At 35.8% G+C, this 13,784-nt stretch overlaps 1 protein-coding gene across 1 annotated transcript; it reads left to right on the top strand.

Annotated features, from left to right (window-relative positions):
- Positions 1 to 2,271: 2,271 nt before the first annotated feature.
- On the top strand, positions 2,272 to 13,559 carry LOC125838425 (uncharacterized). Its single transcript, XM_049517486.1, has 2 exons — positions 2,272 to 2,663; positions 12,876 to 13,559. The coding sequence occupies exons 1-2, from the start codon at positions 2,274 to 2,276 to the stop codon at positions 13,383 to 13,385; spliced, it is 900 nt and encodes a 299-aa protein (XP_049373443.1). The 5' UTR covers positions 2,272 to 2,273; the 3' UTR covers positions 13,386 to 13,559.
- The last annotated feature ends 225 nt before the right edge of the window (positions 13,560 to 13,784 follow it).

Raw genomic sequence — 13,784 nt, 5'->3', positions numbered from 1 at the left:
CATGACTAATGTAGTAATTCTAGATGTATTGATGGATTGTGATTTATGGTCCTTGAAGGGCAAAGTATGAGAATTATGCATGATTATGAAGTTTATGTACATGCTTTTAGAACACTTTGAGAGTAAAGTGATTGCGCTTATGATCTAGTTGTTGTGTTGTTGGATGATTATCCTCATGTACATATTTATGTATGAATATGGTATGATGTGAGAGGTGTTCTCACAATATTATGATTCTAGGGTTGAAAGGCTATTCTCACCTATTGAATCTATGAGCTATAGTATGATTTATGTTGGATTGAGTGTCAAAACATTCTTCCATGAATATGAACTTAAGTCAAGACTTAAATATGTAATCTATTGGAATTAATGCTTAGCACCGAGTAGATATGAATATGAGATTGAAGATTTTACACTAGTTGAGTCCGGCTTTCCAAATGGGTTCCTTTTACCTTAGTATGTATCTCATGAGATGGAAACCTTCTACCATAGTTGAGTCCGGGTTTCTAGTAACAATCTCCTTATCCCATAACTATGTGCATCTTTAGCTAATGGATCCACCTAAGCTAAGAGTATGGTTCTACCTTAGGCAAGTAGAACAACCCCTTTTCGTTGTTGGGTAGACACCAGATTCCATGTTAGCTCACATGGTCTATGTCAGTTAAAGCTTATTCCCACTAGTAAAATAATATGAACAAGAATATGAAATATGGACTATGGTTACTTAAGAATCTTTACTTAGTATGGGTGAAATTATGGGATCTTACTAATGCATTGCACAAGTATGCTTTAAGGGTATCTATGGTATGTCCCTTTTATGATGTGATGATCTATGAGTTGTATGCTTATGACTTATGCTTTTCTACTATCTTCAAAATGATTCTTTGACTAAGCAAATTGCATGCATTCAACTAAAATGTCCCTTTTAACATGTTTTCATGATTTTTGTGCATGACTATCATACTTAGTGCATTTTTGTACTAACCTATATTTTCCTACATTTTCCCCCAAGTGTAGGGTCTGGTTCTCAAGGTGGTCCCCATTGTGGCTAGAGCTTGGACTTGATCACTCTCCTTGCTTGTTTGGTGAGTCCTCATGATTTGAGGACGGATAATCATTACAGTTTCATTCTTGTATTTTCACTTTCGAATTATGTTGTTTTGGGCTGTGACCCTATTTTGACTTAAGTATTGTAATAGATGGCTAATTGAGACAAGTCTAGACTTCCGCTTTCCTTTATGAAAATTTTGGACTTGAAATGCATTTTTACTCGTTATTGTTCTATGCTTATGTTATGATATGCTAAGTGGCTTACATGACGCCTTTCAAGGTTCTATGTGCCTTGTTACGTCTAGGGGGCACCCTTGGGTCGTGATACCTATTTAGCCTAGTTCCTAGGAAGGGTTCAATGTATTTCTTGATAAAAGTACCTTACTTTAATCAAGTTTGAGAGTAATTATGTATTTGAAATAGGGTGTTCATATTTACTAATAGGGGAAACAGTGCATAGCGACATACACTATCTCTGCTTCACTTGTCCAAATCATTAGAATCTTGCTTGTCGTGTTCACCATGGAGCCACTCCTATCTTATCCCCAACAACCTTATTCCTAATCTTATTGCTCTTAGAATGTTCACACATCCATCCCTACATCCTCATTCCTGCAATATGCATCTTCTGAACATGATAGTTTTTATCTGACCATCACTTTGCCCTGTACAACATCGGTCTAACCACCACTATATAGAACTTACCTTTAAGTTGTTGTGATATCCTTTTATCACATAAAACTCCAAACACAAGCCTTCACTTCATCCACACCACACCAATACAATATGTGATATCATCTTCAATGTCCCACTTCCCTGGATTACAAATATGAAGTACTTGAAATTATGGGGATATTATTATTTCCCATTTAAATTTTTGAAAGGTTCAAATTTTGAAAAAAAATATTTGTGATCTATTTTACTCAAACAAAAGTTTTCAACAAAAATAGATATCATCTTTCTTAAATTTTATAAAATTAAATGCATAAATTCAGCAATTGTACTTTAATTATAATAAATACCTAGTGACAAATATATCTTAGATTTTTCAAATTTGAGTATTTGACACCATAGTAAAATGAAAATATCACCAAGTTAATATTTCATCAAAGTTCAAAGTTAAAAAATTAATATTATCTAGACTTACAAAAATTAAATCTTGTTTGATTCTTAATTTTTTATTTTATATACTTGTATCTTTTAAACTATCATGACACACTTCAATGGGAAGTGAAGTTCTTCAATTCCTCACTTCCCCTGCTCTTTTCAATCCCTTATCCTCTCCTTTACGCTACAGATTCCCACTGAACAATTCTACTTCATATCCCACACGCTGTGTCTCTACCAGCTCCGGCGGTCGGGGAGGTGCCGGCGGCCGATGGTACAGCAATAGCAAGCGCCCAAAGGACTACCAGGGCTTTAGCTGGGATGATGAAATTAGGGCAAATGATAAGGGAGAAGAGTTTGGTTTTGGAGGCTCCACGAAGCAGCGGATTTGGTGGTCCGGTGATCCATCTACTTGGGGAGATGAGTATGATGTTGAAGATGAAGAAGCTGGAATTGATGGTTTTGGGAATATGGAGGGTTCCATTGGTTTATCCTGGGTGATGAAGGTAATTTTTTTATCATGTTTAAAGGGAATTTTTTTGGTGGTTAAGCGTTTATATTTGTAGAAATTTGATAAGTTAAAGCAATTTCACCACTACAAACAACTACTCAACCTTTCAGGATTGAAAAATCTTAATATGTGTCTGAGGAATTGTGTGATAGTTTGAATTTTGTGGAGTCTCTGTTTATATGAACTTGAAAGGCGACTGTTTGGATGTTTACTGTAATTGATATGGGAATTACTTGAGTTTGGTAAATTTATGTATCAACTACTGGGACCAAGGAACTGAAATGCTACACACTCTGTTTGATGCTACATAACTCCTTTATGATCAGTAATCACTTTTAGGGTTTCCACCAAATACTTTAACTCTTTAATTTCTCAAATGTGTCATTGTTTTTTCTTATTAGATAAATACAAGTATCAACATGTTAAAGACTTTTGAGTTGATTATTGTGAGATTATTAGTTAGTGTAGGTATGAATTGATATTTCTGGCAATAGAATCCTAATAAAAGACTACAGAGAAATTTATTAAATTAGATTATTGGTGATCTTTAAAGAATCTGCCATTGTTATTTGATATGGATTATAACATGCTAATCTTTAACATAAACCTTCTTGTAATGTAAACCTTCTTGTAATATTGAGTGCAACTAAGTTAATGCCATTTCGCATTGAAGTTAAAAAGACATAATCATGAGTATGAATAAAGCTTCTACGTAGAGAAGTGGTGAATCAATTTTGACACCTTTATATTGAGAGCAAACTCCCATTCTGATCCAAGTTTGTAATTAACTCAAAATAGTGAGAAAAACTTGTTGCATAATTCTTTTTTCTTTTTTTCCAACTATTGTTGCATAATTCTTGATTAAGAAAAATATGGTGCAGAATTGGTATCTTCCAGTGCTCTGTGAAGTATAATAATATACTGTGTTTCACTAGGTTGGTATAGCTCCACTCCACCTGCTGACATTCTTTTCAAATTTCTATGTTACTGGGTTCTAAATGGCTGTATCTATACTCACTAAAGTGAGTGCAATTACACTTTGTCCTTAACCCCCACCGATCTTGAACCTTATTTATGGTTTCCTCCTGTGATAACACTGGCTTAAAAGTTATAGAAGTCAATAGAGCATAAGATTAAGCATTTAAGAAGACGAGGGTATAATTTGAAGGTTTCACCATGAGATCTATGTTGCGACTTGCAACTGTGTTGTGGTTTCTGTAGTGGAAAAGATGTCACAAAATTTAGGCTTTTTCTGGAGTTTCATTTGGGTAAAGCTGACGATAAGGATTTGCTTTTTGCTGCCAGTGCCATTCCCATGATTCTAACATGTAAACAATGATTTATTATTGCATGTGAAACAGAGTTCATCCAACCTTTTATAGGAAAAGAAACTTTGAATGCAAGTGATCATGAGGCTCCACCTACAAATGATAGATGCAACAACGACAATACTTTATTTACAGACTGGAAAAAATTTCTCCACCCTTCTCTTCTTCTCTTATTATCATTATAATTGTAGGTTAAGCTAGTGATTTGTGATACAACTACAGTTTTTAAGTCAACCATTGGTCTCTGTTAGGTTTATGCTATTGGACATAGTCTGACTGCTTGGGAACACAAGGTTCAGGAGGCTGAACTCTGATGCAGAATGGTTGAATATGACTGTTATTTTTCTGAATGGGAAGGGAGGTGCATAGGTTCAAATTATAGAAATTTTGATGAAGGAAGATGAGTGATCTGGTTTGATTTAGGGTGAGTCCTGGCAGTTGACTGCAGTAGATGAGAAATAAGAGAGGAAGAGGATCTGTTATTTTTATACTTCTTGGGAATTGCGAGTGACCAAGACTAAGGGCTTGTCGTTGGCTGCATGAAACAAAATAATCCCATTATATGATATTGTGCACAACTAACTTAACGTTTGCCTTGCATTGTAAAAATTCCTCATTTCTGATATAGGTAACTAATTAAATATTTGGTTTCCTGTGTAAATTTTGTATAGCTAATTCAATGTTTGTTTAAATTGTTTTCATGTATTAAACTCTGCATGCCGACATAACTTATGTGAGAATTTATTTATTATTTTATGCGGAATAGAATGTGCAAAAATTGTATAGTAGTATACCTTGATTAGAAAATGTATAGACAAAACTCCCTCAGAAGTAGGCTAACTCTGCATAAAAATCTTCGTATTATTTTTCACCAGTAGCAGTACCTACAATGTTATTCACCGTATAGCTATCTCTATTTATAATCTTTTGAGTAACTGGTTATGAACTATACTACTCCCAAGTGTATTAACTTTCTCTGTTGAGAAATTATTTTGTTGAATTCACATAAACTAAGTTTCCTTAGTGCTTGAATATGCAAGGATTGCAATGTTGATAGGGGATAGGTGTCTATGGACATAAAAAACTTAGTTAAACCACTTGGTGTTGCTTCTAATGGAATATGAACCTTGGTTCCTAAGGTTGTCACTTTACTTCGTTGATTGCTAGACCAGTAGACCGTCCACTTGAGGTACTCTCTGAATTATTCTGAAAGAAGAAATGAGTCCATTTCTATACCAAGTTGAATATTGCCTTGGTATATCTATTATTCCAAACCAAATAACATGGCTCTTACTTCTGCTAGATGACTACTACCTTTATCCAGAGGAATAACAAAGTCCCTGATCATTTTCTTCTATATCCCTCAGAACTCCGATCCTGCACAACTGAGAGGTAAAATTTCACTGGATCTGCTTAGGCCTTAGGGTGCTTTTAATCGCGGCAGAAGCTTGCTATTTGCTACCAGTTGGAAGTCATTTGATATCGAGGAAGATGGTCCCAACTGGTATGGGTGGATTGAAAGTAGAAGAGGATTCATGACAAGCATACACATTAGTCATAATATACTTTTGTGGATTGGTCATATTATGTGCTTAGCTTAAGAAGGTACAGGGGAAATCAATGACAAATGGGTGAAGGTGGTCATATGAATACTCCATAAATGAGAACAGTCAGGGTAGATACATCAGAATAGTTGTGGTACAAGGAAGAAGGAAGAGACAACTTATTGTTCCTGAGTTCAAGGAGAACAAAGGATGGGATGATATTGCAGGGAAGATCCAAAGGTTTGCAGAGAAACGAAATAATAAACCATTTGGAAAGTCGACAACAAATCCACAAGGGTTGGTTGAGCAGGTGATCTCCCAAAGGTGGGTCTCAGGTTTGAAGCCCCTGCATGCAGTGCTATCAAAGGCGCGCTTTAAGCGCGCTTAATCCCCAAAGCGAGGCTCAAAACGTGTTGAGTGCTTTGCCTCGCTTTTTGTGCGCTTCAGTGTCGTCATCAAGGTTCTAAGGCAAAAGTTTCCTTGTCAATGAGCCTCTTATGAAGAAGTGAAACTAAATAATTGATATTTCACTTTATTATAAAAAATATTCAACTTCTTTGTTCATATATTTGTCATTCATGTTTATAATTATTAGTCTTGGACTAAACATACATATTTGTATTCTTTTCTCCCTTTGCGTCTTTTTTCATTAAAGTCTACGCTTTATTTGCGCTTGAAGCCCCCACGGACCTTAGAGCTTTTTTGCGCTTTTTGCCTTTGATAACACTGCCTGCATGTTTTCTTGGTCAAGTTCGTCGCAGTTTACCTCTCCTGTATGATTTGCAGGTTATTACACTAAAGGACGGGGGTATATCCTGTGTTCACCCGAAGGGTAGCAACTGTGGTTTTCCTTGTCAACAAAAAAAGTTGATAACAAATCATATGCTACCATAATCCAAAATTGATCTAACTCGAAGACTGAATACTAGCTGTGATAAGGGGGTGTTGTGGATATTAGGTCATTAGTACAACAACAAAGTTGTATGAGCAAATGCCTAATATCTAAATAAGATAGGAACATAGAGCTATGTCTAAAATGTTTTACTCCTTTGTCCTAATTTATGTGATGGTACTTGGCTTGGTCTGAAGTTTAAGAAATAAAGTAAGACTTTTGAAACTTGTGGTCTAAAATAAGCTATAGATATTTGTGTGGCTATAAATGATCTCATTAAAGGTAAAATGGGCATTTTAAAGTTAAATAATTACGAAATATAGAAATGTGTTATTCGTTTTAGAACTGACTAAAAAGGAAAGAGTGTCACATAAAAATTGGGGTAGAGCGTATGATTTAATATATGGGCTACGAAGAACTGGAACTTGGTGGCAGAACCTGGAGTGATGGAGATGGTTGGTAAAAGATTTCTCATTGAATTTCCATCAAATTATGAAGCAACTAGGGCTCTAGTGAGTGTTTTGAGATGAAGAGGTTTTACAACCAATCTTTTTGTTTGGACATTGCCTAATGCTTGAAGAATAATATTGCTAACCACATATGGATTCGATAGAACAACTTCCTGGCACATATTTTGTGGGGAGACACTATCAGAGCTATTGGAAAGCACTGTCGGGGGTTTGTGAGTCTAGATGACGAGACATGTACAAGAGCCCATTTAAAATGGGCGATAATTCAAGTTCGATCCTCATCGGCCAAAACATAGTAGTACATTTTTCTTCAACACGGGGAGTGCAGAATTAAAATTCAGGTGGATTTAGAGAAGGCTGTACAACTATTATGGAAAATCTTTTTCTCGAAGCGATGGCAATGGCCAGAGGTCCTGTGGAAGAATTGATATTGAAAAGGGAGGTGCATCAGTAATTCCACGCACCAGTGAAGTCATTGAGGGTTTCCCAGCGCTACCGCAGCTTTAATTCAAAATTTCAATTGGTGCAAAATCAGTCATGTGGTCCACATGCAAATACAAATGGAAATTAAAAAGAAAAAGCCGAATAATGGTTTGAGTCCAATTGCCTCGAAGTAAAAGGTGATTTAACCATGCTTTATTTTGTCCATTGACACCTTTCTCTCGGAATTATCAGCAGTTCAACATAAAGCTCGAAATCGTGATATAATTTCTCCAGAATCGTTGGTGATTGCAGAGAAGCAAAGGATAAAATTACAGAAAAACAAGAATTTTCTGTGAGGCTGGTAATACCTCTCCAATGACCCATTCGGCAGATATTAATGGGCTCAAATCAGACCCTTTTCTCGTGGAATTATCAGCAGCCCAACATAAAACTCGAAATCGTTTCTCCAGAATCTTTGGTGATTGCCGAGCAGCTATCATCCGAAGTCAACCAAATTTCTTCTCTTAGGTAGGAAACATATGCAAAGGTTCGATCTGGGGGCTATGATGGGGCAGAAGAGCTTGAAAGTGGCAGAAGATTAGAAGCTACTTTTGCAGAGGAAGGTTCTCTGTCTTCTTCTGACGAAATTCTGGCATTACCATGAAAGGAGACGATGTCCGACATGTAACAGTGCATACAATTTTCTTGTCCTTCTATTAAATTTGGTTGCGTTTCTAAATGGGTTCAAAGATGTATAACCAAGGTGGGTAAACAAATGGGTTGGGCTTTGAGGGCTGTGAAGAGAAAGCTTTGACTTTATCCATCAGAATCTAATGCAAAATCTTCTGTAAGCTCGACATTGAAGAAGTCGGGGTGCTTAATGAAGAGCAGTTAATAGAGAGGGCTGGTACCATGATGGAATGACATGAGATGATAAAGTTCGAACAAGTTTTATGTAGACAAAGATCTAGATTTTTGTGGATAAGAGTGGGGGACAAAAAATATAGTTTTACACAAACAAAAGGTTTAATGTGATTGAAAAGTTGAAAATCAACGGAGTATCATGATTGAAAAGCCGAAAGTTAGCGGAGTAGAGGTGGATAAACATGGAGTAATTAATGAGGAGATACTTAGTTACATGAACTTGGGCAGGGAAAATGAAAATTGGAGGTCCTCTTTCCAAGCCAATTGTTCCAGATTATCAGCAGAAGATAGTGAATGGCTTCATAGACCATTTCCAGAAGAGAAGTGGAGTATATCATTAAAAGTTGTTAAGTGAGAAGGCTCCTGACCCTAAACATTGTTGGTCCGTGGTGAAAAGTGATGGTATGGCTGCTGTACATTTCTTCTATCACTCTGGCAAATTTGAAAGAAGATTTTATGCCTCTTTTATGTCTCTAATCCCTAAGAAGGCAAAGTGCAGAGGAATTGAAGGACTTCAGGCCAATTAGCTTATTGGAAAGCTACTATAAAATCATTTCCAAGTTGTTGATAGAAAGATAAGAAGGTTTTGAAATGCTTGGTACTTGGTAGTAGATACACAAAAGGCCTTCATATAAAGAAGGCACCCAGTGCTCATTGCAATTGAATGCTTAGTTAGCAGGAAACATGGTGAAGTGGTATTCTATCATCTATGTAAGTTGGACATAGAAAAGGCATTTGATATGTGAATTGGTTTTACCTACTTAATCTGTTAAAATATATGGCATTTGGCAAAAAATGGATTGGGTGTATTAAATGGTGCATTTCCAGTGTTATGTAATCTGTGATTATTAATGGAACTCTAGAAGACTGTAGGGATTAAGACAGGGGGATCCTCTATCCCCTTCTTATTCATTCCTTCTATGGAAGGAATCAGTCTAATGCTACACAGAGTGATGACTTTGAATTGGATTAAATGGTTCAAAACTGGGACAACAAGACTTGATAGAGTGAAAGTTTCCTACGTGCTATATGCCATTGATATTCTTATTTCTTGTGGAGCTAAGGAGAAGTTTAGATATTTAAGAGCCATCTTGCTGTTGTTTGAATCAGTCTCAGTTTGAAGATCAACTTGTGAAAGAGCTCGCTATTTACCGTTAATGATGTGGATGACTTGCACATACTAGTGAGAATTTGGGGTGTCTAATAGGTGAGCTTCCAACCTTTTTTTGGGCATGTCGTTAGGAGCAACAATATAAGGCAAAGATTGAAGAAATATTTGAAAAGAAACTTGCAACTTGGAAGAGACAATACCTATATCTGGGGGGGGGGGTAGGGTCCTTGATTCCTTGCCAACTTACCTTATGTTGCTCTTTCCTATGCCTTTCAGTGTGAAGAATATGTTGGACAAGATCAGAAGGAATTTTGTGGAATGATAACAAAGAAAAAAGATCCTTCAATTTGGTAAGGTGGTAAATGGTGATACAAGACAACTACATGGGGGGATTTAATCAGGTATAAGATAAAGTCATCAGGTAAATAAGATCCTTCATAGTGCATCTTATAAGCAGTCAGATATAAGTTAAAGTCATGTTGACGTGATATAAGGTCAAGACTTCCTAAATTAAGAGAATGTATCGGAGTTTCTCTTTGATATTTATGGACAAGATGACTTCTTTGTTTCTTGAGAAGTGTTAGACGAATTTGTTAAAAAGCATTAGTCTATTCAGTAAAAAGCCTAAACACTTAATTTATGGTTCTTTCACTTCCTTGCCACTGGCATGCAGATGATAAACGTAAAACAAAATATTCAGTATCAGTTCCTGCTTGGTACAAAAGTTTCTCCAGTTATATATATGTGTGAGAATCTGAGCATTCGGACTCACAATCTAAGGCAATAGCTTGAGTAGTTCAAGACCTTTATAAACTGATTTAGAAGCTCTTAAACAACTCATGTGGAACAACCATATGACTTAACACCCCTTCTATACGTGTATCCAGATTTTATGGTTCACACGTGAACTTTTATGTGGTGAAAGAATTCAGCATCCAGCCTAGTGCCGGCAAAATGAGCCCATATTTTGGTAACCCGCCCATATTTTAATGGGTTGGGTGAGTGACTTTTTACATGGGTAAACTATGGGTTGATACCCATAATCAACCCATACAAATATGGGTAAAATATGGATTAGCCAAATGGGTTAAGCTTCTAACTTTTATTCACTCAAAATTTATGATATCACTAAAAATATTGTAACTTCTCTTCCTTTTATGTTCTTCTATAGAACTAAATATTTTTCTCTATAATTGAAAAGGTGAAGTCTTTGGTCCTCCAAAAATATATATTTTAAATCTACATTTCTTTTTTTAATTATAATTATATTTTTTTATTTGTTTAATTTTATATTGGATAATAAATACTATTGACATTGCTTAAAGTGCATTAAGCATGTTTTAGTCCTAAAATGCAAATATTCATTTACTTTGAAATTAAAAAAAATTTCCCCTTGTTATTACATAAATTTATTTTATCTTGAAAAGTTATAGGATTTTTTTTTTGACTTTTATGATACAATAAAACTAAATGAAGTATTTTCAAAAAAATTCATCTAAGAAAAGACTAAAATATTTTCTCCATGTTGAATTCTTAAGTAGAGTACTATTTACTCATGAAAATATGAGTAAATATGGGTAAACTAGTATTTTACCCAACCCATTTGTTACCCAATCCATTTTTACCCATATCAAATATGGGCGGGTTGAATTATTACCCATTTTATGTTGACCCATTTTCAACCCACCCATTTGCCACCACTAATCCAACCCAAGACCTTAAGGCAACTGGTGGAGTAATTCAAGACCGTTGAACTGCTGTGGAAGCCCTTAGATAATAGCCCATGTGGAACTACTATATAACTCAACATAGGACTCTACATGGGTCCAATTTGTTTCATGGGTTTTTCATCAGTGTTTGTTTCTCCTTTCCGCAATTTTATGTCTAAGTTGAGTTGTTTGCTATTGGGTCTTAAATCTTCCAGACTAAGCCAATTCCATCTAGGTAAGAGGTGTAGTTGCTCCTCGTGCTTCCTAATTGTCCTTGAACTCTTTTTTTCTTTTGGAAAATGCATAACTTGCACCTCAAACTTGTTTGGAGAACTCGGCTACACACTTAAACTTTACGGGCGTTTCTTTACCCCCCCACCCCCCACATTCTAGTCTAAAATGAAATTTATACCCCCTTAACAGGTGGAATTAAACACAAAATGTCATCAACTTTCGGGAAGCGCATGAAAAGGAAAAAGTAACATCTAAAAAATGCTCAAAAGGTACATTTGTCATCTTCTAATTGGATGATATACAATTAGTTATACTTAATTATATATTCTTAGTATTTTTCATTTTAGATTTCCTTTTTCTTTCTTTTTTCTTTTTTCTTTATTATTCTTTTCTCCCTTTTCTCTTTCTTGCTTCCCAGAATTTCCTGACGCGGACCATCTCCCTCATTATCTTTTCCCTCATCTACGTCATTCTCTTTTTCTTTGTAGATAAATTTGATTAATGGGTTTAATATTATACATTATAAATGGGAGTTCAAATTTGTTTCTTAGACAAATTAGATGTGGGTTTGGTTGGCTAGAAAAGTTGTTCGCTGGCACCATTTTTTCCGATAAAGTGGACCATGTTTATGTTTCCTTTCTAAGACACTGATTAAATCACCTTCCTCAAATCTTACCCCTTGTGAATTGGAATCCAAGATCCAAAAGTAGAGATTGAAACCGTACAACCTTCACGGGAAAATTGAATTCCAATGACCTTGATTTCCTATATACAATGGTCTATCTTGTTGAGAAACCCTTTGAATTGTGGGCAGTGTGTGTGTGTTATGGATTTGATAACTGAAAAAAACTACGCCATGAAAATGCAACTTATAGCCATGGATGTGGAGAAAAAGAGTAGGGAAAGAAGGAAGAAGGGAAAAACTAAAATAAAATGAACAATAGTAAAAATAATTTTAAAAATGGTGTTATACACGTGGCTCATGTTTCACACGTGTATATCACTCTTGTACATTAATCTGGGTTTGTTTCAAGAAAGGGGTATTAGCTTCACTTCAAATTAGAATATGGGTAAAGAAACAACCGTAAAGTTAAAGCGTGTTAACCGAGTTCTCCAAACAAGTTTGAGGTGCAACTTATGTATTTTCCCTTTTTCTTTTGATAAAGCTAGTTTTCATTGAACTCATTTGCAGCCCGCCACCTGTACCTTATATATTTTCTGCTCTATCTAGATAAGCGTCACTAAAAGAAAATGAAACTCTTTTATGTCATATCTACTGGAAAAGATGATGACACTGAGATCACATAACTTAGCATTTTCTATCTACATGCGAGATATTTGACTGGATTAAAGTAGAAATATTTCTGGGGATCACCTGGTAACCGCAAAATTTCAGCCTTTTCTGTTCATTAGGTTTCAAAGATCATCTAAATATGTGAAATATATTGAGTGTTTTAATCTGTTGGCTTGTACTTTTGTGACCGGTGGAAAATTTGGTTTATTAAGGCTTGCTTATAAAACCTCCATTTTTGCAGACTATTGTAAGTATAATTGTCTTATGGTCTGGTGCAGGTGCTCAGAGCCTTTGGTTGGATGCTTCCAGCTATTATTATGTCAGTGGTACTTGGAACAGGTACAAATACTATTATCATGGCATTAGCACTTCCTTTGGCACAGTCTACTCTTTCATTAGTGATGGATGCCATCTGGGGATGGTCTGATGAAGGTCCACGATCCAATTACAAGAAAAAGAAAAGACGCTATGCTAGAGAAGCGAGCAACCCTGGAACAAGAATGGGAAAAGGAGAAAATACTCGAAATGGCAAGGTTAGAGATTATCAGTCCTCAAATGGTGCACCAGATAGAAAAAAGTCAGGAAGCACTCTAAATTTTGGTGGTTGGGATGAACTAGACAATATGGAAGGACAGCAGGAAAAGCCCCTTAATCGAAGACCAGCTGAACCAAAACAATTGACTGATGGTAAATTGAGCAAGAGAATCGGAAGGAGAGAAACTCCATTTGTATTGAGACTGCTAATTGCTGTTTTCCCATTCTTGGGATCCTGGACCAAGCTACTGTAAATTTGTAATGGACTCCGGGAGTTGAAGTCCTTTGTAGAGCCAAAACCCCCTGCTGTTTGGCAGCAAGCAATCTTTTATTTGGTCCTTGTTGTTTTTCTCAAAGCTTGACTTGGAACCCTAATCATATAGCTGTACAGATTAAACATAGTTTAGATGAGCTTGTGTTCATTCTTACTCATCTCGAGCTCACTGTTGTCCCAAACTAATGCCAGACAAAAAGGTATCGCGATAGACAAGATTGCTTTGTTTTACTATCGTTTCAGAAGGATTTGTCTTTCATTTCTTCTAGCACTCGGGAAATGATATGTATGAAGATATCTATATAGTGTTAAGCAGTACATGAACTGAATTTTTATTTTGGATTGAAGTTAACTGGTGACAAAGGTAATTTAGTGCTTA

This window comes from Solanum verrucosum, unplaced genomic scaffold (genome assembly GCF_900185275.1).
Source record: "Solanum verrucosum unplaced genomic scaffold, falcon-dt-bn FXZP01000150.1, whole genome shotgun sequence".
Taxonomy (NCBI): Eukaryota; Viridiplantae; Streptophyta; class Magnoliopsida; order Solanales; family Solanaceae; genus Solanum; species Solanum verrucosum.
This window is presented reverse-complemented; position numbering and strand designations above follow the sequence as displayed.

Coding starts and splice junctions, on each gene's coding strand:
- LOC125838425 (XM_049517486.1), top strand. CDS start 2,274: ATGGGAAGTGAAGTTCTTCAATTCCTCACTTCCCCTGCTCTTTTCAAT. Junction 2,664..12,875: donor GTTTATCCTGGGTGATGAAG/GTAATTTTTTTA, acceptor GGTCTGGTGCAG/GTGCTCAGAGCCTTTGGTTG.